Genomic DNA, 26,643 nt, shown 5'->3' on the forward strand with positions numbered 1-26,643 from the left:
CTGCCTTTTCCATTGTGGAATCAGGTGGTCTTTAAATATACAAATCTATTCATGTTTAGCATGAATGAAACTAGTGAAAGGTATTAAGCGATACACTTTGGTAAAACCACTTAAGTATCAAAATGTTACTTAAAACAAAACATAAAACAAAATCAAAGATCAAATAATACTTAAAACAAATCAAATATCAAGGCAATACTTAAAACAAAACACAAAACAAATCAAGTATCAAATGATACTTAAAACAAACCAAGTATCAAAGCCATACTTAAAACAAAACAAAAAACAAAACCTTTAACTGAGTACCCAGACCAGTTACAACATCCTTGACTTTGTGGTAGTTGCATAGTGAAGTTCTGTTAGGCAGAGACAACCTGACGGACTTCAGAGTTATTTAGGTCAACCAAGATTTGTTTCTGTAAACGGAGATTGTCTAGGAAGGCTTGGATTCACTTATTTCATTTATGACTACTAAGAGCGAAGTAGAATAGGTAAAGTAAGATAGAATCGTACAAACAATATTATATAGTTAAGGTCTCTTCTCCATTGCTCGATGATGTCTAAAGCTTGGGAGGCACTTCGACATTTATATTCTACGTCTGAGTGTTTGTGGACTACATCTGTTTATCATACAACTATGTACCCCTTCTGATTACAACTTGCAATGTTGGGTTTCCTTCAAAGGTGCGAACACCTAGAGACCCTGAAAATCATCACACCCTCTTTGGTAATTATGATATAACTATTTAGGAACCATGCTGTTCCCAATAGTAATTACCCGATTATCAGAGTCCTTGACTTACGGCCTAGTTCTTGAGTTGAGCTGAGTTGGCCCCAATTGTCTCTGTCATTGATGAAATGATCGGTTTCATGTGCAGGTTGTATCTATGAAGGTAGTCATAATCACAACCTTTCTAGGTTATCTGACTTCAAACCTTCATAACTCTTTACTCAACCAATAGATATCTTTCAGAAAACTTTCTACTAATTCGCAGGAAGCTATTCCACTAGATTGACAAATAATCCCTCCATTGGCAACCCTTAGTTGCTCTGGGTAACAGGGTTTCAATCGCTGTTATAGTATTGGACGTCATCCCTGTAGCTACGTCATGTCCCGAAACCTAGTTGCAACAATCCGTGAAGTCTATTGACTTCTATAGGAGTGTTCCTCAGAGTTCTAAACTCTTCTGGCTCTTTGACAATGGATGCGAATGTATTGGTTTCACATTGAGATCCTTTACTATTCGATACTATCTCTTCGTGCAAAATCGTCCCGTTACCTACAGCCAATGCCAATAATATCACATCTTTGAAACCTAGTAACTCTCTGTGTAGTTGACGGATTTGCTCTACTCCACTTTCCAGACCTAGCCGAAGGTCCACTATCATATATCCTGTGAACAAGATCTGGTCAGATAGACAGTGGCAATGTATATAGTGTTATTCTGACATCTTCAATTTTGTGGTATTATAGTCACAGGACGCAACTGAGATTGATATGTGTGATGATGTGTGGGCCCTGTAAGGGGGCCAGAGGGGGGTGTTGGAGACAAGGATTTCAGTTCTCCAAGTGGGATTACCCTACTTAGGGTGATTTCTAGGTATCGGATCCTGGTATTTTTAACAAGTTCACAGAGATAGATGTCCAAGCTGCATATGGTATTGATAGTAGTTGTAGTATGCTGTATTTTGTGTGGCATGGCAATTTATTTTGTTGACAATAATCACATGACCACAAGTAGTCATTTATCCAACCTGCCAGGCCTTTCTAATAGAATTCTTACATGATTATTTTTAGAGTTTTTTCTTGTCTAAAACGTCCTGCTATCTTAGCATCATGACATTTTTTGGATATTGTGGTATAGAGGCACTCATTTTTGGATACAAACAATCTTTGCTTATAGTAAAGCAAATCATCAGTTAGGGTTCAATCCTTTGGAAAGGGTTGGTTATTTGTCTAGTAACTTCTCCAATCTTTCTTCTCTTTAGCCAATCCTTATCCCTGGGAATGACTTTTAGGATTTGCTCTTAAAATTTGAGATTAAATTTCTTTAACTCTTTGCAGGCTAGAATTGTGCTGGTCATAAGGGTTCACTCAGGTACTTCCATTACATCATCCCAGTGTTTATTCTGGTCCATTGATACCTGCAGTAGACTTACTATTGGTTCCAACTGCTGGATAGTCATAGCCCTTGTTGTGATGTCTGTGCTGCTGAATCCTGCTGTGCCACTTTCAGTTTCCTCCGGATTGTCTATTTCTATCACGTCTGTGATATTGATTTTTTCTATCACGAGCTGGGCAATACAATCACCGGCTTAAATGTAACATTTGTTAGTAATCATCACCTCTCACTCGTTAATGTTTTCGGCGGGTTGGGGGGAACAGGATGCGGAGTGAAAAGCAAGGACCCATATGCGCCAGTGAGAGCGCTGGTCCACGGAAGGTACTGGTTGACCCTCATCTGAGGACTTGCACCGCAAAAGATCTTGAAACTTTTTCGGCCCCTACCCTTCTCAATGCCAGTTCCTATGATATCATTTTATGATAGATACTAGATAGCCGGCAGTACATCTGCGACATCATTGCGACATCATACAGTCACTTTTAGGCCTCCAAATGGATGCAAACGACTCTCCGAGCAAACTGATGTTCTTAGCTCCCAAAATCCCTCTGCTCTGCCAATCTGCATCCGCCGGGTCTCTTTTGAGGTATCGTACCTATCTCCTCCCCTCTCACCTCATCTAATAGGACAAAACCGAAAGTCTATTCAAAAGCTCGAGCCCGCTCGGCTCGTGAGATATGTTGGCTCGAGAGAAACACTAGACCATGGTTAGATCTAGTTGTTTTATTGCATTCTCACAAAAAAGGAGTTGGTGTCTAGCCTATTTTTGAACACTTAATAGGTGATGGGATTTTAGGTGCGGGACTACACAGATGCAGCTTCTGCCTCTTATATAGTTACGGCCGCTGGGACTCGGATTGCTATTAGTAAGATTAGATTTTATCCGTGATAAATGCTCCTATTCTTCCTGAATCTGATAGTTCAAGTCGTTTGTGTGGTGCTGCTGGGGTTTCCGAGCACATGAGATATAGGGTAGAGTAAAGTGTTATACGTTGGCTGATAGGTATTGGGCTCTCGGGCAAACAGGACTTATCTCCAATTAGTGTGTCTCGAGTGAGAGATTTAGCTGTCGGGTTGTGCGCTTATGGTACTGGAGCGAGTAGACCCCGGAGGTATAGTAATCTACTTTGCTTCTCACCCACCGTTTATCTCCGTTCCTTATTCTCATTCGCTCAAGATTTGTCTATCAATTGAGCCTATGGAATGCTTGCGCTATGACATCTCTTTTTTGATCGAACAACATAAAATTTGTTATAAGAAGTGGTTTCAGTGTAACATGTTAAGAGTCACTTGTACCTCACAATGAGTTCGAATATTTACAGGCTATATTAGCTTTCCTTTGGCACTGTGTTGTCAGATGATTCGCGGCATTAATTCCGCGACTCCGCTTTCCATAGAACGGCTAAAAAGTATTTTGCGTGATCGCCTTTATTCGGCAAGTTAACTTTTCCTTTCCCGGGAGGGCGCCCTCGCTCCCCGGTTCGAGCGGTGGTAAATATAATAACATTATCATACATGAAATGGTCCGTTGGGCTTTTTTTTAATTTGCTGCGGTATTTCAATTGAAGTAACACGAAAGCCACAGGCAACCCCTCAGCTCTCCCTCGCCCTATTCGTGTCTTTTCACTCTGCGTCAGAAATCCGAAATTCGACTCAGCCACTGTGCTAGTACTGTGGTTGCTGACGTTGCCTCCCCAGCCCTTGCCACTCCCCAGCCACGCGCGACTGAAGATCACCGTCCTTGCGCACCGTGATAAAGCTTGGCTGTTTCGTCATCTAGCGAACCGGGCTTTATATCAAGGCCATCCCTATCCTAATATAATACGATCACAACCAGAAGCATAGTTTAAAGGGAAGGTCTTTGCTCGTCGGCGCATTCTCAAAACCCTTAATTTCCACCGAACTCGCAGTATTCACAGTTAAAAACCACTCGCGTGGACCTGAGGCTCTTCTCAATCAAAAATTGTAGGGCTAAGTTCCCGAACAACCGAATCAGCTTAGTTTCCCAATAGGAATCTAATCAATCTCTAGCTAGGCCCGCTAATAAAGATGTCGGACGACCGATCTCTGACAGGCAGGCGAACCCCCCCCCCAATCCCTCCTCATCAATCTCCACACGAAGGTGATGCGGCTCATCTGTCCAACCGCAATACTCCTCCTCCAGTATATAGCCCATTGCCTTCGATAGATTCGGTACCAGCTGGGCCTTTAGTTAGTCCACATCACGGCAGCTTTGCAGATGGCCATCCAGAATTTATCTCCGAGCTTGAAGGGGACCCGCCTTCCTCGCCCCCTCCGGCGTTTTCGGAAATATACGGGGAACTTGATATAGAGCAGGACGAGATGGAGACGAATGCAAAGATTGCTGGTTGGCTATCCCCCTTGTTCAGGACTCGCCCCTCTCCTTATCTGATGGTTCTTAGCTAACAACATAATAACGTTCGCACTTAGATGATGGCCGGATCAACATTAACATCAATCAAAGGACTGCGACTCTATCATCGCTTCTGGCTCCGGCAATGAGGGGACAACTGGCACTGGCCGAGGAAGCAAAGGATCGTGCACTGCATGGAAAACCTATCGATTTGCCGGTTCCTGGTTTCGATATTCCTGAATTTGCCAGGAACGTACCACCTCTCAATATACTCATACAAATAATTGGGAGTAGGGGGGATGTGCAGCCCTTTATTGCGCTCGGTCAGGTATTGAAAAATGGGTATAAACATAGGGTTAGGGTTGCTACACATCCGACATTCAAAGAGTTTGTTGAGGAAAATGGCCTAGAGTTCTTTTCCCTAAGCGGCGATCCCTCAGAACTTGTGAGTTTAGGCCGTGTGTTTCTTATCTCATGCCCCATGACCGGTATGCGACTTTGCGTGAATTGGTGCTAATATATATCAAGATGGCATTCATGGTGAAAAATCCTGGATTAATGCCTGGTTTCGACAGCCTAAAGAATGGGGATGTAACAAAGAGAAGAAAGGCAATGTGGGATGTGCTTGTAGGTGGTTGGAGAGCTTGTGAGTATCTCGCGCACTCTCAACTTCGATTGAGGCCATTGATAACGTCAATGACTACCCATGTATTTTTAGAGACTGAAACTCGGTGTCTTAGGTATTGAACCTGGTGATGGAACTTCCTATTCTCTCGACTTGGCTTCTAGTGGAGCGAAGCCCTTTGTGGCAGACGCTATTATTGCTAACCCTCCAAGCTTTGGGCATATTCATTGCGCTGAAAAGCTAGGAGTACCTTTGCACCTAATGTTTACGTACGTATTCGATAGGGGAAAATAATTATAATCTTAATTACATACTAACTTTCTCTCAGGATGCCTTGGTCACCAACGACTGCTTTTCCTCATCCGTTAGCAAATATCCAGAGCTCTAATGCTGAGGGCGCGGTAACAAATTTTCTCAGTTACATACTTGTGGAGATGATGACTTGGCAAGGGTTAGTCATCCCTTTTCCAAGAGTGATCCCACTGACGAGATGAATAGTCTAGGTGACCTGGTAAACAAATTCCGCGCAAAGAAGTTGGGCCTAGATCCTATCAGCACTATGTGGGCTCCAGGGATGATCGCCAGACTTAAGGTCCCACATACGTATTGCTGGTCTCCAGCTCTTATCCCCAAGCCACTAGATTGGCCTCAACATATATCCATCAGCGGCTTCTTTTTCCTCTCTTTGGCATCGTCGTACATACCCCCGCCAGATCTTGCCGACTTCCTAGCATCAGGCCCGCCCCCGGTTTACATTGGGTTCGGGTCAATCGTGGTCGATGATCCTAACGCTTTGACAGATATGATATTTTCTGCTGTGCGCAAAACCGGGGTCCGCGCTTTAGTGTCTAAGGGGTGGGGGGGGCTTGGAGGTGACCAATTAGATCTACCACCAGGGGTCATGATGTTAGGAAATTGCCCGCATGATTGGTTATTCCCACGATGCTTGGCAGTTGTTCATCACGGGGGAGCTGGCACCACTGCAGCCGGCATAAGATGTGGTAAACCCACTGTTATCGTTCCATTCTTTGGTGACCAGCCATTTTGGGGGAGTATGGTAGCAGGGGCTGGTGCGGGGCCTGGGCCAACACCATTCAAGAAGCTAACGGCGGACATACTAGCGGATAACATATCAATGGCAACAAGTCCTCAAACACAAGAGCGAGCAGGGGAACTTGGTGCCAGAATCAGAGATGAAAACGGCACTGAGGTAGGAGCGAAGTCCTTCCTGAGTTTGCTGGGCGGACAACCCGGTGAGGGAGGGGTCTACAGGTGTATGGTCGACAATACGAAGGTTGCAACCTGGAGAGTCAAAGCCACGGATGTCCCGCTCAGTTCTTACGTGGCCAGTATATTGGTGAATAATGGGAAAATAGAGGGTGGATGGAACGGCTTGAAGCTCTGCAGGCACAAAGATTGGAATACGGATGCTGGTCCCTTTGAGCCAATAAGTGGTGCCACTGGTGCGCTAGTTGGTACTCTTGGGAGTGTCATGATGGGCCTTGGAGATTTCCCGAAGGGTGTTTTCAAACAATTTCGGAAAGCGAAGCCCCACGGTCGCTCTCATCGAGAGGCTGTTCCTAGTCTATTCTCTGGAGGCGAAAGGGCAAGTGACGTCCCCGTCACAGCTAGCTCTATCATTACTGCGGAAAGTGGGAAAGATTCTGGTGAGAAGCTCACTTCTCCAGAACTGGGCGAGCGTGAGGCAGGATTTATGGATCGCGACACCGCCATTGGTGCAAGCCGGAGTGTTAGTAGCATAGTGGAAGCTGGGTTGAAATGTAAGCCAACTGAGGCCCACACCAACACTGAGTCTTAGGTCATACTAACCAGAGGTATTTGTAGCGCCGATGGATTTTACGCTTAGCCTTGCGCAAGGTTTCCACAATGCCCCAAAATTATATGGCGACAACACTGTAAGGTCCCTAGAGAAGGTAACGGGATTTCACAGCGGCTTGAGAGCGGCGGGGAAGGGGCTAGGGCTTGGTCTCTACGATGGCGTTTCCGGGCTTGTCACCCAACCCATTCAAGGGGCCAAGGAGGAGGGGGCTGTGGGATTATTCAAGGGATTTGGGAAGGGTATTGGTGGAATAGTATTAAAAGGCGGAGCCGGTATTACCCCGTCTTACTCAATCATTTGCTATCGTAAAGATACTAACTTACTCTTATGGTAGCCTTCTGGGGAGTCCCCGGATATACTATGAAAGGCATTCATAGAGAGATACAGAAGCTTCAGGTATCGGACGTAGATAAACTCATAATCGGGTCAAGAATTGCTATTGCAGAGGCGGAATTCCAACAATCCAGCTCGCAATTACAACACCGGATAATTGACAGGTGGCATAATTTAGGTCTTGGCAAGTTCAAGAAAGTGAGGAGCAAAGGAGCCAGTTCTACCAGCTTTCTTTGTCGCTACCGGAAACCGAAAGTCAAAGGAAGTGAACCACTAGAAGCTGAAACTGTCCCACAAAGCATTACTACACATGTTGGCAATTTTGACGATGAAGAGCTTGAAAAAGCCATTAAGGAATCGGTTAAGATAACCTCAAATGGTGATTCTGGGGAGGATGAAGCGGTTGAAAGAGCAATTCGTGTTAGCATCGCCGAGCTGCAGGGAGGGAGGAGCCTTTCTATGCATGGGGCGGTTGGCAGCGACTCTGAGGAATCCGAGGAGGAAATCTATCAGAGGGCTATCAGAGCGTCGGCGGCTGAGGCTGAGAGAAGTGATGGAACAAATGTTCCCAACGACCTAATTCTGGAGGAGGCATTGCGAAATAGCCTGTTAGATGGAGATTCGGGCCACAACACACAGGTAGACACACAGGATGAAGAGCTAGAAAGAGCCCTCAGAGAGAGCATAAGGGATGAGAAGGCACCAATGAGGGAATACTCCGATACCCAAGATGGTGTTGGTGACCCTGAATTGCAAAGGATAATTGAGGAAAGCAAGCAATTAGAGATTGAGAGAGAGTTGAGAAGGAAGGCAGAGGAGGAGGTTATCATGGAGTATGTGAAGAAAGCTAGCCTGGAGGAGCAGGAGTACGAACGGAGGAACAAGCAGAGGAGTTGGGTAGATGAGGCGGGGCCTTCTACGCGCTAGCCCGGCGCTGGAGCAGGAAGAAATGAAGCGTGAATATAACTAGCGATACCTTGTTTTAAGCCGTCTTGATATTTGTTTCTATAGTATTGCACCACTTGTATTAACACGATCTCGTGAGCACTTAAGTATTCTAATGCCTTCTCCCTCTCACCTTTCTCAATATCAAACGATTCCACTCTCCTTCGACCCCTCAAAACTAACCTAGTGGGGCAAGAATTATCCACTTATGACAACGCATTTTTTTAGCCACTATTGTATGATACCAGACATTCAACAGCTAGGGAAATAAAATCAGTCCGTCTCTGCAATGCCAACGGATAGCCCCTCCCCAAGAAAATGTACAAGCACCGTCCTCGAATAGACCTAACTTCCGAACTAACTTGGATTTGGACCTAGCGGTCAATCCCGGTGCACAAGAAATCCCGGGGTATGGTGCAAGAATGAAAGACCGCAAACCAGGTGGCACTAACCGATGCAACCGTGGCTGTGCAATAAAATTGCCAGGCTGTTAAGTGACAGGTCATGAAGCAGTAGAACTTGAGGACGCATGATATATCTGTTACGGTGAATGTGCGTAGGGTACGTACTGAGTGCTGCGTATGCGTTTCCGTAGTTCAGACGATTTCCGGTGTTTTTTCCCAGAGTTTGCTTCATGTTGTTCTACACCTTCTTTTTCTTTTCTTACTACTCTTCTTCCGACAATAAAATTCATCACTTTCTAAGATACAATTCGCAACAATATCAAATTCAAGTAATCCAGATAATAATATTATTATTATACATAGTTAATTTAATTTGACAGTTTGAGAGTTTGACACTCTTCTGTGACTGCGATAGGTTTTTGAGACCTTTTCTCAAAAATCTGCAGCTCCGTAGGCAATACCGTCCTGATAGGCTCGCATCATACGCTGTGTTCTTGCCCAAAACTTCCATATTAGTGTAGGCTTCACTGACTTTAAAGATTCAGGTATGATACTGGTATCATAAGCGGAATACGTAGAGGCACAGTAGTTAATCCCCCATACCCTCCTTGAGTTCGAAACCTCCCAACCCCTTATTCACCTCCACCTCACTCCCACAACCCCTATTCACCTCGATTCCTCACCCTCAACCCTCCGCTCACCCTCACAACCGCATATTCACCCCCACTCCAGCCCACGATCTCCTATTATCATACCTCGGCGGTATCATACCTTTCCTCATGGGCTATTATCTGCGTTGACCTGATTGCTTGATCTCGTCCGATTGATAGGGGCATATCGAATGTTGGAGAGGTAGATTTTCCAACCTAAAGGTGGTGTAGAACCAGCTACGCCACGAAACCACATACTTGAGCACTGCACTTGCAGTGGTCCCAGGTCAATAGAAAATGCGGATTTATTTATCTGAGCTCTGCATGACATAATCCCGTTAGAATGAGGGAAGAAAATCAGTTTACGGCTCTCAAGTAGCTATTGGCACAGTGTGAAATGTGTGAACGTGACATGAATTGTGCCTGGGCTTTGATCTCCCACATATGTATCGCCACATGGATAGAGAAGACAATGCTAGTGCGCGCCCAAGGCAAGGAACCTTATTCAACCCCCTCTACGCCACAGTGCATGTATGCAGTCTTCCAGTAACAACATAGGAAATAGGAAACGACAGCATGAAAAACCCCCTCCGTCAATTGCCAGATTGCAGAAAAGAAACAGCTTCCGCATAGGAAATAGGAAACAGCATGAAAAGCTCCCTTTGTCAATTGCCAGATTGCAGAAAAGAAACAGCTTCCGATCTTAACGAGTGGCGCTATCGCAGAAAGAAACCGGAAGGTCGAAAATTACGGCCAACGAAAACAAGAACCACTCCACATTGTGATGCGATCGCCACCCAACACAATCTCACAAGTCGGGCATCACGAAAGGAACTTGTGGTCTGGGGTTTAAGTGTGAACGTTTCCTACGCCTCTCCAGGATCTTTTTCATCCTCGATTCTTGGCGCCGCCGGCGGTTCATAAAATACTCTTCCAACAGCTTGGCCTGATGAACCTTGGATAGAACTTTATTCTGCTGGTGGGGCGAATCGAGGGCAAGATACCTTGACAAATAGTCCAGGTCGGATTCAGGAATAATACAGGATTCATCATCAACGTGGCTCCGACCCCCGGTACAGCTCAGGCATGAGTCAAGATATTGGGGGATGGTTGGTATAAAAGCGGGGAAGGCGACTGGCTCGGCTCCCACGAATTTGATGGTTTTATCGGTAATAAGATAGGGCTTAACTCGGCGATCTGTGGGGTTCGGGTGAAATTCGGACTCCACCAACCCAGCATTCCAGCTAATGGGATGCGGCACTCGGATTTTCTCGGTGGCGACCAGCAGCTTGTAGGTGTCCTCGGTGCAAAGAGAAATATACCAGTGATCATCCAGCCTCTTGAATCGGCCAACGGAGCGTTGCTCCTCACGTTCTGCCGTTGAAACTAGCCCCGGAATACTTGCATCGTCGACCTCCATCCATCCACTTGTTTGGGCTAATGACTGGTGTATAGAAGCCGCTTGTGAGTTTCTCGCCAGGATATCCATTATCTATCCCTGCAATGTTAGCAATAGGAAGCAGGAAATCATAAAGGGGTGAGTAGTAAGTACATATCCTGTATGCAATCCAACTCCCATCCATTTAAGTGCATATGTTCCAACCATAACAAACGGGTGATCGTGGTCGCTTAGAACATGGAAAACGCTTTCCAGGGAACGAGCACTGGGTGACCACGCTTGTGCCATCTGATCTCTCGACAATACCCGTGGTGGATGATAATAGATTTCTCAGCTTTGGTGAATACGGGTAATATGCTAGGTTTGACGAGGGTGGTAGTAGGGATACCGTAATGAAGTAGTTGGGCGGTTTCAGTGATGAGGAAGAGGGGTTGCAAGAAAAACTGTGGCTTTGGCGGCTAGGGTGGTGGAAATCATATGGTTATGGAGGCCGTCTTTGAGACACGTGACAACAACCTAATTTAAGTTAACTTATCGGTAATCCAAAATGGTGTGCGTCAGAGCTGTCAAGTAAAGCCAAGCCTATGATACGTTCGAGTTCCGGTACGGGGCTGGAGCTCATGTTTGGAAGAAATACGGAGGTATAGCCACTAAGTATTGTATATTTCACTAGGGATGGATGTTCGGCCACAAGGGGTAAAAGTATGGAATCGGATATGATGACTACCCGATTAAGTATGATGACTGCCCCGATTCACCCCATGACCCCTGCTAATCCAAGATGCCTCCTAGTGAAATATATAATACTTAAGGGCTATACCTCCGTATACCGGTATCTAGCTCCCAAACCGGCATAGTCCTCGCTAAGGGCTATACCCGCAGTCATGAATGATCACTCGGATGAGGTAGCCAATTGGGAGTTGGAAATAGCTGCAAAAGTACCTACATACTGATAAGCGTCAGCCGAATGATATAGAGCTGAAGGGCGATGTCTTCATCTGCACTCCTTTCTTTTTCTTGTACTTGGCAATATTTATCTCTCTCACTAGACTAAACAATCAACTAACTTTCTCTTCTCCTCATGAGCGCTGATGAGCATGTCGTGGTAATTTGGGATTTGTGTTTGGGAGGAGGGGCGGGAGATGAGTATCCCCATTGTTGTGATTTATGATTTGTTATTGTTTAATGCTTGTTGAAACCGGGTCGGCAAGCAAGCATAAGCGAGAGATATTGAATTCTCATCTCCTAGTATCTATCATACGGACATTCTTTTGTTCTCTAAGCTGGAAGCCCATCCAGCCCTGCCTCCATGATGGACCGGCTGGACCGTTCGGAGTAATGGTGGTAAGAGAGTAACATTCTGATCCTCGGATATCATTACCAGTGACCAAGACTTCGATATTCATAACAATCAGGCGATCTCATGCCGCTCTTCCACCTACATTCCAAGTTACCCCGAGGTGCATACGCAGCCCATGACGAACAGTTTCCGGGTTGATATACTCAAAAAGCATCCTCTTCGCTTATGTGTCGAAAGCAGAAACTTCATCTCCATTTCTATCCTCTGTCCTCCCCAGCAAACCTCCAAACAAAAGTCTCCTCTATGTCTACCTCAAATCAAACACCTTTTGTCCATGCCCTGCCTCAGTCATCTCCCCTCCTTCCGGTCCAATTAGCAGCAATGGAAGCAGCCTGCGCTGTTTGGGAAATACTGGGTGAAGACCACCGCGAAAATTTCGTCGTTATCGGAGAGGCAGCCCTCCTTTTTCACGGTGCAAACATCAGGACCGAGGATGCAGACCTAGCGGTCACGGCCGATTCTTACAACAAGTTTATAAATCTCGCCAAACACGATAACCACTTCGCGGAGACAGTATTAGGGCCATGGGAATACACCTCTTCCTACGATTTTGTGGTTAAAATAGATTTTCTCGATAAAAAGGGCGATGGGGACTGTATACACGAGCTGAAAGGGTATACTCTGATCAATGGCATCCCAGTAGCAACACCGATCGACCTTGCAATCGGGAAGGGGACTGCCTGGGTGGAGCGGAAGGCATCCAAGGACTTCACCGGGTTGAAGTACGCAGTCACGATAATGGCACAACGGGGGTTGGATTTCAAATATCTGAGTGAGGACGCAGCCGAGCGATTGGATGATATTATGGTGGAACTAAGGGAATCGGGATCAGGACATCAGCTCCTGCAGCTGATTAGGAGACTCTTGGAGATAAGGGCGGTTTCTAAATGACGTTTTATGGAGTTTAGACAAATGGCCAAAGGGAACAAGGTTGACCCTGGGTAGCGGAATAATATTATAGAGAAGGAGGAAAACAGTTTGTGGCTATCAAGTTGCTATTGGCGCTGGGTGAAATGTGTGAAGGTGACATGAATTATCCTTGGGCTGCATCTTCTGCATGTGAATCGCAACATGGCTAGAGGAGACAATACTAGTACACTCCCAACTCAAGGAACATTATTCAGCCTAGTCTGTTCCCCCGCACCTATATTCCGTTCTTCAGTAACAATATAGGAACCAAGAAATAACAAGACAGAAAACACCCTCTGTTAATCACCAAAGTCTAGAAAAGAAACAACTACCAAACTCATGAGTCGAGGAGGCGGAGAAACACTGGGAAAGATAGACAATTGTGATCGACGAAGACAAGAACTATTCCATATTTTGAGGCAATTGTCATTTAATACAATCCGACAAGTCAAGCATCACGAAAGGAGCTTGCTGCCCGGAGTTTAAATGAGAATTTTTCCTACGCCTCTCTAGGACCTTTTTCATCCTCCCCGCAATGGTGTATGGTATCGACCGAAGACATTCTTGCCAGAAGTATTTCAAAGTGCTAAGCTCGTGGAGGCTTGGTCTGCGGAATATTGTATTCCAAGGGGAGAGCTTGCCAAGGGAGTTTGTGTAAGGGGCTTTGAATGATCGAGGAGGCGGATTTGGTAATTGTTGCGCAGCGTTCGTAAAGTGTTTATCAATTTACACTGCTTCCAGGACAGCGGAAGCGGGAGCGATAATTAAGGTTTTAATTTGCAATGAGTGGGTAGGGGGGGAAGGTAGGTGAGCGGGTGATGTCCCTTGGCTACCGGGTGCGACTGGGGAGCAAGAAAGCAGGGAAAGCATCTAGGGTGGACAAAGGAGCTGGAGGAAGTTTAGAGGGCGGCCGGTCAGATGCGAGAGCGACGAGATGGCTGAGGCAGAGGCTGAGAGTAGCGGGCATGCTGCACTGGTAGAAAGTATAGACGCGAAAGCTGGTCGCCCAATGCAAGGTGTTAAGTGTGGCCTATCCGTCATTAAGGCTGGGAGAAAAGCATGATGAATCACCTCTCTATCCAGGAGGCACCAAAGACCAGATCCTGTTGTCCAATCTGTTGGAAACCGTGAATGCTGCTGGGCGTGCTCAAAGGATTGGAGTGTTCACCACTAGTCATTCACTCATTGTCAATTCATATGTTTGTGGGTTCATGGCTTCGTTTGCTCTTTTGCATAATGGTTTCAGGGATGCACTTTGGGTCAGCATATCTGTCGGAGGAAGCAGTGCCCCCATTGGAAGCGGTACGGGGGGAAGAGTTAAGAGGATCACCTGGAGGCTGTGAATTTGTGGGGGCCCATCTCGGCAAAGCCCATTGTTCCTGGCGAAGCCAGTTTTTTTTTTTTGTTAGCCTACGAGCGCATGGAGGGAAGAGGAACATATGTGTATATGTGTAGCAAGGGGTTGTAGCTAGGAGGGTGCCTTTTTCGTGATTGACAACATATACTGCGGTCTTTTCCACTTAGTTTGACCAGCAGTGTTGGATAGAGCGAGCATCGCGTGAGAGCTTTGAATGGAAGCCAACTCCCCCTCTTTTATAAAGTCTTGGCCTGGCGATATGGGCCCTGGTTCTCCAGAGTGACGACTCCCAGTCTCATCTCATTTCGTTTGGCCTTTTGTCGTTTCCCCATTTCGCTGCTTGTCACTTTGACAGTATGGTTGTGATTGTTTTTATTTTTTCTAAAAACGACCAAACATGATAACTCTTTCGAAAATTGGACTAACCTCAATATTGACTACTAGGAAACCAGAGCCTTAAGTAAGAATTGCGGATGGGGGGGGAAGATGTTTCAAGAGAGGGCATTATTGGATTCTCAAGACGAAAATGTGGTATCCAACTAATGATTGACTCATCACCTGCCTATTCGGGTTTGGGGTGGGAGTTTGGCCAATTTTCTGGCAGTTTCGTGGTGTAGAGACCAACTAAATTTACACCACAAAACCACCTTAAGATATCCCACGAGCGCCCACTTATCGTAGGGCATTGAAGGAGGAGAGGCACACTTGCTTAACGGTAGTCGGGTTACTTAATTACCGGTAACTTAGAGAAGGTTGCAGGATCCTAGGTCCAGTGGAATCTCGGTTATTCGGTTCACGGAAGCCGGATAATTTCCAGCATAAAAGTAGAGTGAGACTGGGGGTCAGGCTTTGGTCGAGCCAGGATGGGAAAGATGTACTCGAGTACTGCACTCGCCATTGGCACATTAGTGGGGAAACCAGGAGTATCATACTTGGGGGTAACTAATACAGATGAAGAGATAAGTGTCCGCAGAGCAGTGATGACTAACCCGGATAGTGGCTTGGCGCTGCATTCCAATACTACCGGCTACCTACACCAGCGACCCATCTCAGAACTTGTTCACTGCACACCGCGTATGATCACAACTCCTGACAACACTGTTATCCATCTACGGTAAGTTTAATGATTATCGAAACCAAATTCTATTTACTAACGGATAGCCATTAGATTTGAGTCCATCATGCCACTGCCCGAAATCATTACCAAAGTGTTCGAGTTAGCAAGACAGACAGGAGAAACCGATGAGTCACAATTTTACGGGCCATACAACATTCTCCTGAGCCACGTTTTCCCGTACAAGGAGAGATACGTGGTGGTCTCACAGTATAAAAGACCAACACAGCTTCTGTCAGTCAATTTTACGACTATTTTTATTATTATGCACAAGACGCATCCTGTGTTCTTCCTCGAGGTGAAATCATCCTCCTGTCTCTATCACATCTCCAGCCGACAGGATGCCAACATCCAAATGCGTGACAGGTTTGCTCGCCTTTTCGAAGATGTTACTATTGGAACTCTTTATGGGGCTAGTGCGATAGGGACAAAGATCTGCATATATAAGCTTGATAGGATGAGCAGGTGGTTAATGCCCACTATAATTCCCAGCGACTGTCACAAACATGGCTTAGCATGAAAAAGGTTTTCACATGACACATGGTTATGAGTCACAAGTATGTTATTGTTTTACACATATGACTCATTTGAGTTATATGATTTGTTATGTATAGGATTTGTGATGCTTTTGCACATGGCTCAAATATGAGTCATGGGATGTGTGCCTGGTGAATATGCCTTGTGAGTGTGCCTTACCGGTAAGCCTTGCATATATGATTTATGTTTCACACATGACCTCATTATGAGGTCATGGGTTTCACACATATGACTCAGTCGAGTCATATGACTTGTTTATTACGTTATGATTGGTTTATGAGTTTTTGCACATGACCTCGCTATGAGGTCATGGGTTTTGAGCAGGTGACCACTTTGGGCACATGACTAGTTTGTTATGATTTGGTTTCACACATGTGACCACTTTGGATCACATGACTACATGCAGGAAGAATACTATATAAGGAGGCCTATATGGCCGAGGAGGATAGGTTCTTCACGCTTTGTTCTAAGTACTTTTCCTCCTTCTTTCACCCCATGTCGGAACGTGAAGGTTCGGTGTCGGTCCAATCAGAGACCTTGATTTCTATCTCACGATAGGCTTCAAGTCTTTAACTTCGATCACCTTTTGGGGGCATCATTGTTAATCCCTCCTCTACGATTGCTGGAAGTTCTTTCTTCCTGTTACCTATCTTTATGTTTGTTCGTTTATGTCGCCTCCTCACAGTCGCAATGGCTAAGCGAGTCTCTGTCCCTTCCACCATATCCGCTTTACGTTCATTGGTGGTTCTGTCTTGTGCCGTCGAGAAGAACTTCGCCCTGGAGGCAGAAGTCTCTCGCCTTCGGCATCACATCTCCGTCCTTTCTCCACGATTTTATCGCGCTGAGAAACAGATATCTACCTTGTTGGCTGCCCTGGCCTCTGAACGCGATACTGTTCGCAGTTTGGTCACGATTTTGGCGGCTGAAGCTCCTACGGTTATCCCCTCTTCACCTGTCCCCTCGGTGGCTTCGGTTACTATGGTGGTCTCGGTTAGGGGGGGTAGGCTAGACCCTGAGAATTCTCAGGGTCAAGCGGAGGAGCTCTCTCGGGAGAATGTTGCGCCAGCGGTTATCCCTGCCCCCCCTGCGGCTACGGTTGTAGATGGTAGTGTGGGTGGTCCAGTTCCTGATTTGTTAGGATTGGAGGAGGTGCTTGCTCCTGGTGTGAGTAGGGTGGATCCTGGTGTGGTGACACCAGCTATGGTGGTATCACCTCCTTCGGGGGGGCAGGAGCCTGAGTCCTCTGTGGCTGAGCCCATAGCTGGTCGGGGAAGCGCCTTCAGTGGCGTCCCTCCTGTGGTGGTGGATGGCGATGAGGGTGGCCCATCCACTCCTGTTACTAGACCTGCACCGAGGGGTGGGAAGAGGAAGAAAAACAAGAAGCGCTGGGTCAAGCAAGACCAGACCTCACCTGTGCCACTTATTTCCGACTCGGAAGGGTCATCGCCTTCGCCGGTTCGCTATCGCAAACTGGCTGCTACAGAGTCTGCAGTGGGTTCGCCACCCGCGTAGCGGGCTGGGGAGTTAGAGGATGAGTTGAATACTTGAGTGTGTTCGGTCAAGTACCAGCAGCTTGGTGACTCTCTCTTTCTGGCTGCTTCCGTCGAGGTTTTTGGACTGTGCTGCCGGTGTGGTGCATCCCGGATTCTCTACGACAGTTCGAACCTCCTTGGCTAGGGAGCCCTCGCCCTGTAAGTCGGCTTTCCTTTTGGGTTTACGCGCCTGAGTTTTTAAGTGTTTCTTTTGTTTGGGATTGGGGGAGGGTGCCTGGTGGTTGGCGGGAATGTCCCAAGATCATTGAGTTGGGGCATTCGGAAGGGTTTCTACTGTGGAGGAGGTTATCGCGGGGTCATATTTAGGTGGCGGTAGTGGAATTTTTGTATTTTGTACGGGTAACTTGGCTGGCAGATAGGCTGGGCTGAGGAGGACTTTCTTTACCAATGATGGTTTTGTACTTGGTGTTTGTGTTAGGGCATGGCACGGGCATGTTAGAGGTGTGGGGCTGGTGGTTTAGTTAGTTTGTAGTTAGTGGTATCCGGGATGCAACAACCTGGGGGCCCAGCCCTGGGGCTCGTTGTATGCCAGTATTGGCGGTATGAGTTTAAATAAAATAAGATTGATTTCTAAGTACTTTTCCTACTTATTACTTTAACGAATATAAAACACCTTTACAATCTTTATCTTTATTGCAACGTTATCGTTACGCCAAGGCAAGCTCTTCATGAAGAAGAGTTAGAGAAAGCTTATGATAGGCGTTCCCGACAGAAGACAAAGGTGTTGTACTATCAGTAACGTAGGCAGAGGCCTAGCACTATTGTAAGAAGAAGAAAAGCAAAGAAATAGAAGAGAAGTATCATTCCCCATCGCCAAGAACTAACCATCCAAGGAGGGATCGTTACAGCGACCCAGAACTAGTTACCGACATTGTAACGTGTTCGCAAGGTGCTAATCACGTTATCGATAGTAGATACGATAGTTGGCAGGTGGCCTGCTCTTCCAGAGAGGAGGCGAGAGCTGAGAACTAAAGGAGGCTTCGAGGGTGTACTGAGGAACAAAGAAGTAACCTTTCAACCAAGTATATTGAAATACTGTCTGTCGAAGTCTGCCTTTTCTATCATAGAAACAGGCAGTCTTTAAATACACAAATCTGTTCATGTCTAGCATGAACGAAACTAATCAAAGGTATCAATCGATACCATTTAGTAAAATTCCTTAAGTATCAAAGCGATACTCAAAACAAAACATAAAACAAACCAAGTATCAAACGATACTTAAAACAAACCAAGTATCAAAGCGATACTTAAAACAAAACATAAAACAAAACCAAGTATCAAACGATACTTAAAACAAACCAAGTATCAAAGCGATACTTAAAACAAAACATAAAACAAAACCAAGTACCCATACCGGTTACAGACATAGCGCCGATGAATCGGTGGAACATAGACCTCCTAACTCCGGAAGGTGAGGAACAGTTCTGCAAGATCATAAAATGTATCAATGAGATGTCGACCCAACTACCAGCGAGATGAAATTTTGTTTGGTGTATTGCAGGGGGCAGGGGGGTGGAAAGGGGAAGAAAAAGGGGGGAAGAGGGGGGACTGATGAAACTGAGGTGGGGGAGGGTGGGCAATGGAGTAAGGGGGCAATGGGGGACAGGAGGGTAGGTAAAACATAATAAAATAAAAAGGGGGGTAAGGGGAGAAGGAGAGGGCATGAATCCTGGAGTCTGACTTGCTTTAATTGTTGTTTCTAGAAATGTTATGGTTTGTTCAGTGCCTAGGCAAAACACCCTGTTTTTATCACGATCCTTCTCCCAATGGCGAACTTTGGAGCTTCATATATTTGGGTCAAACAAAACACCTCTCCCAAGGCCACTAATACCCCTAGCTGGCCTCGGCGGATATTGCCAGAGGTTTCTTGGTCCTTAGAACAAGAGAAGGGTTGCCTCGCTGCTCTACTGCCGGGGATGGAAATGAGGATTAGTTGTCACTAACCGTGCCAAGATTGTGACTCCATCCCAAGTACTATCGTACTAGGCCATTTTCGAAGTCATCTTAATGGAAAATGATGTGTTACCTGACATTATCAGTCAGCCAAGCGTGAGGCTCTTTGCGGCAAGACTAACGTAACCTGAAAGCTTCTTTCAAGCTTACTCTCTCAATACCAGTACCTAACCTGAGGAAGGACAGAACTTTCAAGAGAAGACAAATGAGTGCCGAATATCTACCGGGGCCGATGCTAACACCCTTCCGGAAACACTCTCCCGCGAGGCCTTCCTACAATGGCGCAATTTATTCCCAGTCATTCTAGTCCCTCCTTTTGCTAAAAACCCACCGCTACTTCTACCACTATGGGTTATCATGTCTCCTAGTGTATGGCTGGAATCTCTCCACCTCCTTCGGCATCCCTGAATTCTGCGAACTAGGTGCAAGCCTCTACTTCAACTTCCAAACTCTAATACTCCCTCGCCGGGAGGCCGTCTTCGACACAAACCTCTTCCGCACCGATCCTCAACCTTTCTGCAACCTCACGAAATCCCTACACCCAGGCCAATTCACCCCGGCAGTTATACATGCCTTCATATCGCTAACGGTGAAGAAGAACTTGCTACACAAGTGCTTCACCCAGAACATAGATGCGCTGGAACGTGCCGCAGGAGTTCGGCCGGAGAAGCTCGTCAAAGCCCATGGCTCATTCGTGGGGCAGTAGTGTATTGATTGCCATGCCGCGTACCCAGCCGATAGGATGGAGAATCACCTTCCCGCAGCAAGCGTACCATGCGAGCCTTGCGCAGTGTTGGTGAAGCCAAATTATTGTGTTCTTGGGGGAGAGTTGGACGAGGGAGTTTCATATGAGACTTAGAATGGTCGAGGATGTGGACTTGGTGATTGTGATAGGGAGCTTATTGAGCATTTACCTATTTGCGGTGCTTCATGGGCGGGCGAGGGAGGTGGTGGTAGGGTTTTAATCATTAATGAGAGGGTGGGGGGATTGGTGGCCAGGTGGGCGATGTGCTTGTGCTAGGCGGGTGCGATTGGGGATGAGAAAACTTGCGGCAGAGATGGGGTGGGCAGAGGAACTGAAGGAATTTGGGGGTCGGTAGGAGGCAGGAGTGATAAGAATGAGGAAGCAGAGGCTGCGAGGGGTGAAGATGTTAAACCAATTGAAAGCATGGACGCAAAAGTCCGCCGCCTAACTCAAGAAGTTGAGTGTAGCCTATCCGTCGTTGACGGCTGGAAGGATAACGTGATGAAGACCTCTCCACCCAAGAGACACAGACCGCCAGAATGGTGGCCAACCAACCAACCGGTTCTTCTGAGGATAGGACTAATCTTGATATTGAAGCCCGGAAGTCAGAGCATCTCGTAAAGAAAGTGGGCAGCGTGGGGGGTCCGCAATTATCACAAAATGTTGGACAATGGGGTGGGGGTGGGGATGTTTAGGTTTATGGTTTTAACTTTGCTTGATTTTTCGGTCATTGTGGTATGTTAGCTGGTCAGTTGTTTTTGTTGAGCAATAGGTACGGATGATATACTTTGGCTTTTTCACATTAGACTTTTTCTGATTGCGGGGTACTGTGATACCAGCATGAGACTATTATACTAGTACAGTACAGTACGATATCATAATATAGTATCTGCCATCATGAATGGTCACTCACATCGCAGCCTCCGAGGGTCTGTTGTGTGATTGTGAAACCCGACTTGGAAGTCAGATAGGTGAATTCTGCATCGCACTACTCCTCTGTTATATGCTTGAACTACTGGCATCTTTCTAGTACCTTCTAGCACCTTATACACCGCCAATCCTGCTTGTTTTCATTCCCTCATCACCAATCCTGTGATGATCAGTGCAAGAGGGGCAAAAATAAAAATAAAAATAAAATAAATTATGCTTGGGCTCAACCTGGGGACTACCAGTGTGTTAGACTAGTGTGATGGACACACCAAAGTGGCTTACCAGCAAAGAATCTGTGAAAACTAGTGGACCCACAAAGTAGTATGTGCAATAGCTATATGCTTGTCCCCTGTATGGTTAGGGGCAGAGGGGCCAATGTCCAACACTACTGTCTTCTGGGCAATATAGATAACCGGTATGTAATCAAGAGCTAATACAGGTATAATGGTAGCTGTTCAGAGCAATCTGGGATAATGAGTCTGTGTGCAGCCCAGCCCCCACAGAAATTTATCTGGTAGGGCTTAGTGGGAGTGGAGTAGTATTCTCCTCCACATCTGACGTGGTGTAGAACCAACTACACCACGAAACCGCATTAGGATGTTCTGCGAGCACCCATCTATCGTAGGGCATTGAAGGAGGCAAGGCGCACCGGGTAATTTAAACAGTAGTCAGGTACTCGGATACCAGGGTTAGTCCGCGAACAGTAAGGTTTGGTTGGAATAGTGCGCGCACTAAATGGGGTGTGATTGAAAACTGGCAAAATTCTTCGAACGCTTCCTGCCCTACCATTGGCTGAATAAACCCTACCGTTCGCGGACCTACCCTGATATCCTAAGTAACTTAATCACCTGTAACCAAGAGGAGGTTGCAGGATCCTGCCTCCTGTCTCACTCCAAATTTCGGAGATCTCCTGACAAGGGTTCCCCATAATTTTACACTTCCACAACCTGTCCCGCGCGTCATAATTTTTATCTCCACATCACGGAATATTGGTACTGGATTCCAGCTGAAAATTCCCACTTTCCACAGTTCCGGGTGTTCCACCCCGTTTCATTCACGTGGCATTATTATGAGCCTCACACCCATCCAACCCATTCGGAACAAATTCTTTTCGCCCCCACCGCCTCCTGAGCTCCAAACATCCTCACACCCGCAACTCTCAACTCCTCCCAGACATCTACCCTTCGGCCTCTGCCACCTGATTGCCTCATTCCCGCAGGAGGTTTCATAATCGTTTAACTCTTGCACCATGGCAATGGCCGCTAAGTTTGTTCGATGCATTGCGAGCTTTTCTCGTGCTTCACTAAGCCCTGCTGCAATGGTACAGAGGGGATTGACACCACAGCTGCACCGCAGATTCATATCCCCTAGTGGGAAGCATTGGGAGGCAGCTGTAAAAGCGGATGTTGAGAATCAACTAATAGAAGTGAGTAATTTTATGAATGGGACCGGAGTCAAGCCTAAAGAGGTTTGTGTTGGGAATGGTCTGAAAGTGGATGTGATGATGTCCCCTTCTACAGGTGCGTCACCTTTTCCCTTCCGTTTAGGAAACTAACGGCCCTGACGAATAGGTATTCTTAAGGAAACCTTAATAATGGACGAGGGATCTCAACCAATCTACCATGAGATGCAAGCCACAACTCCTACTGACCCTCACGTGCTCGATGCTATTCTTTCAATTCATACCGGCCTATACGGAACTCCCCATTCAGGCACAGACGCCTACGGCTGGAAAACAGAGAAAGCAATTGGTTTTGTATGTGAGCTTGTTGCAAAGCTCACTGGAGCCCATCCAAAGGGGATCTTATTTACCTCGGGAGCCACAGGGTCCAATGATACGTTGATCAAGTATGTGGCAAGGCTTTACAAATCTAAGAAGCATATCATCACATTTCAGACAGAGCAAAAGTGTGTGTTGGATTTGTGCCGACATTTTCCAGACGAGGGGTACGGTGTCACGCATCTCCCCGTTGAGAACAACAGTTTGATCAATCCAGAGCATTTAGACAAGGAGATCTGCCCGGACACAACGCAAGTTTCAATTATGACGGTCAATAATGAGATTGAAGTCGTCCAGCAGATAGAGGAGATTGGGAAGCTCTATCGAAAACAGGGTGTCTTCTCCCACACCAATTGTGCGCAGGTCATGGGCAAGATTCCCGTTGAAGTCAGCAAGTGGAACGTGAACTGGATGGGCATCTCCGACCCCAAGGTTTACGGACCGAAGCGTATCGGAACCTGTTATATCCGCTGCGGACCAAAAGTCAGGATGGTCCCGCTCATCGCTGGCGGGGGTCAAGAACATGGTTTTCATAGTGGAACTCTTGCACCTTCATTGATGATCGGATTCGGAGAAGCCAGCAGAATCGCCCAAGAGGATATTGAGGTACTTCCCTCCTTGCCCACTTCTCCCGCCTGCAAGTGACTATAATTGATATAAAAACTAGTATACACGTACATCGGAACCTTTCTTCTCCCAGCACCCAATCTGCTCCTCTACCAGGCAGGACGACAACTACATGCGCAAAAGCTATCACAACAAACAACCCAAACAATTCACCAGTAAATTTCAATTGGTTCATTTGGCTATGAGTACATATGCTAATGGGTTATTGATTGGTGGGCAGGGACTATCCAGACAATGAGTCACCCTAAGGCAGATATGAAAGAGAGAAATCTTAAGGCTACCATCAAAGGTTCCACGGTGGGAATTCTGGAAGCCAACTTGACAGGTAGATTTAGTGGAATGTTGAAGTTTTGTTACTACATTGAGGCTAATGAGATGCTAATGGCTGGGTAGAAGTTCTTAATACCAAGGAGGACCAGATAACCAAGAAAAAAAGGAAAAACCTTAAATGGACTACTTTGTATTCAAAAATGACAATCCGCGAGACAGAGAAGCGGTTGGGTCTTAGATTATTGACTTTACGTGGAATTCCCATTTGGCAGATGCTAGAAGGGAAACGTGGTTTATTAAGCCCGGACGTGATAGGGCAAGTGAAAAAGGAAGTCTATAAAGGCTTGGTACGTTACTTGAATGTTGGGGGATACCCAACAGAGTCTGATCCCGACTTTAAAGAGGCCAACATAAACGACATTGTGGTCAATACAATCTATCCCATTCTCGATCGGTTCAAATCTGAGACTAAGCGGAACATACACTTATCGCGAGAGAAGGAAATTATCTCGAAGGATTCCAGTACTAGTGGTATGGAGGAATTCGTGGTGATGGACTTCATATCTTACGATGAAATGAAATATGTTTTAGTTGTTGAAGCAAAGAAGGTCTCTCTTGGGGACGCAAGAAAGCAGTGCTTTCTTGCTCTGAAGGACATGCGGGATTATAATGGCGGCGGCATAGTTTATGGCTTCATCACTATGGGTGATAGTTGGAGAATGGTCTCCTTTGATGGAGAATTCAAGATAAGTCGGAAGTTTGAGTTACTGTTTGACGATATGGACAAGAATGAGGAGGAATGGATCGCAGATTATTCCATCCTTGTTGAATGTCTGAATGTTGCCTTGAGCAATGGAGGGAAGGATTCGGTTGAGGTTGTTTAAGGCAATAGTTTGTTCTGCCTCACCCTAGACCCTTGTTTCCAAGAAGAGGATTGCCTCTCCGTTTCCTTTAAAATCATAGTTGTGGTGTTTTTTGTTTTTTTCCTTCTTTCTTTCCTCATTTCCAGTACTTTTAGGTGTCCAGGGGCCGGGTCGTAATTTGACTACACCCTCCCCTGCTACCGAATTTGTCCTTTGCTCATCTCCCCCCTCCCTGAATCTATCATGTATTGCTCTGATTGCTTCACTGATTGTTTGTACTTTAGATATAGCTTTACTGTACTTCTGGTCCGAATGCATGGTCTATCTCTCCATTACCCTGCTCATGCATCCCAATCACATCACCCTGTTCCCAGTGATTAAACACTTCTCAGAATTGAGTTTTTTTTCGCAGAACTAGCTGTACGGGGAAACTGCTAGAAGAGAGGAAACACTTCGCTCCAGCGCAGGTGAGGTTTGGCAATGTGATATTCTAGAACAATCACACTAGTTATCTTTGGCCGCCATTCCCTGGCTTGGTGGGGTTGACGTCTTCCCACCCAAGTAGTATTTTCACGATTCCCTAATGCCTATGGGCAGGAGCATGTGAGAGCTGTGTTTGTCCGCAACTATGCGCCTCGTCGGGATCGAACTCTTCCAGCCTGTGCAGCATTTTCCTCACTTCCTCACGTCCGTTACGAGCAGCTGATGCTATTGGCGTATACCCTCAAAAATCTCCTTCGCGGCCATCAGACTCCTGAAATAGATTCGGTTCAAACAATCTCGTGTACTCAGAGAGTTCCGACTGCAGATGGGCTCCCCCACGCATAAAAGGATATTCTAGAAACGGTGTGTTCCTGGTGTTAGGAGATGGATCGGCCGAAAGGGCCTGGAATTGCCGGGAATTCAGATAGGTCAAGCAGACTTCTACTATTATTGAGTGTGGCCTGCGGAAGATTTCTGGATGAGCGGAATATACCCTTAGGAAGTAAAGTGAATCAGTCCCACAGTTGATGCCTCCTTGCCCACCACAGTAAGCCCTTGGCAGCAACCTACCGGTGTCCTCATCGAAGGGATGGTGTCAGCATTGAATTCGGTGGAGCAACTGCCAGCAGGTGCCAGAGCTCATCCACCATGAGTGGCCGCTGAGCATTACTAATCCACATTAGTACTGCTATATCAGGTCTCAACTTATTTCCACCCTGCTCCTTTATCCATCTTCTCTCTGTACCATAAGCATCCCCCAAACCGGACCCCTCTGTTACTTTGCTAAGCTCTTCCCGTCTCAGATGGATTCCCAATTCTTGCAGGATTGCTTCCATGTTTAGGGAAACTTGTAGAAGCCTAGTAGGCATATCTATTAGGGAAAAATGTGCCGTGGAAATTCCGGTACCATTGCCCTATGTATCATACGTTTCCAACATATTTTCGGGAACCTCCTCCAGCATGCCCATAATAATATGATAAATACTTCGTGGGGTATAAAGCGCTGCGCTCAGGGAAAACTCGAAACAAATTAAATAGAGCATAAACGCAGCTATTAGAACTCATACAGACCAGGTATCGATGTATTCGCGCTCTACTCAATGGATCACACTTGCTATTCATAATGGTGCCATCTGATTATGGTATTGAACAGCCGAAATGACCTTCCCGGGTAGGAAGGTACTGTAGATTCCCCCCTCGAGTAGCCTTTTAGATGGCTTGTCTGTTGTTGAAGGTCTACTCTATTCTTATTATGATACTCTACTACTAATTCCAAGTACCTACTATCGTGCGGGGATGTCATCCAGATCTAAGCGGGGGTCACAGACCCTAATATTAAAGATTTTGCAGTGTCCAACCAGGGCAAGTCAAGCCCAGAATTATTATTTTTTCCAATAGCAACATTTATATCAGCACAAGCCCGACATGATGAAAAGAGGGATGCAAAGACCTCCATAATTTGCTCGCAG

At 46.2% G+C, this 26,643-nt stretch overlaps 1 protein-coding gene; it reads left to right on the plus strand.

The window, feature by feature from the left end:
* Nucleotides 1–3,967: 3,967 nt before the first annotated feature.
* Nucleotides 3,968–8,285, plus strand: GSTUM_00010384001 (uncharacterized protein). XM_002841255.2 has 10 exons: nucleotides 3,968–4,088; nucleotides 4,155–4,491; nucleotides 4,575–4,942; nucleotides 5,026–5,143; nucleotides 5,238–5,391; nucleotides 5,451–5,573; nucleotides 5,621–6,743; nucleotides 6,798–6,903; nucleotides 6,968–7,234; nucleotides 7,297–8,285. The coding sequence occupies exons 2-10, from the start codon at nucleotides 4,467–4,469 to the stop codon at nucleotides 8,220–8,222; spliced, it is 3,210 nt and encodes a 1,069-aa protein (XP_002841301.1). The 5' UTR covers nucleotides 3,968–4,088; nucleotides 4,155–4,466; the 3' UTR covers nucleotides 8,223–8,285.
* The last annotated feature ends 18,358 nt before the right edge of the window (nucleotides 8,286–26,643 follow it).

This window comes from Tuber melanosporum, assembly GCF_000151645.1.
Source record: "Tuber melanosporum whole genome shotgun sequence assembly, scaffold_7, strain Mel28".
NCBI classification, from domain to species: domain Eukaryota; kingdom Fungi; phylum Ascomycota; class Pezizomycetes; order Pezizales; family Tuberaceae; genus Tuber; species Tuber melanosporum.

Coding starts and splice junctions, on each gene's coding strand:
- GSTUM_00010384001 (XM_002841255.2), top strand. CDS start 4,467: ATGGAGACGAATGCAAAGATTGCTG. Junction 4,492..4,574: donor GACGAATGCAAAGATTGCTG/GTTGGCTATCCC, acceptor GTTCGCACTTAG/ATGATGGCCGGATCAACATT. Junction 5,392..5,450: donor CCTTTGCACCTAATGTTTAC/GTACGTATTCGA, acceptor ACTTTCTCTCAG/GATGCCTTGGTCACCAACGA.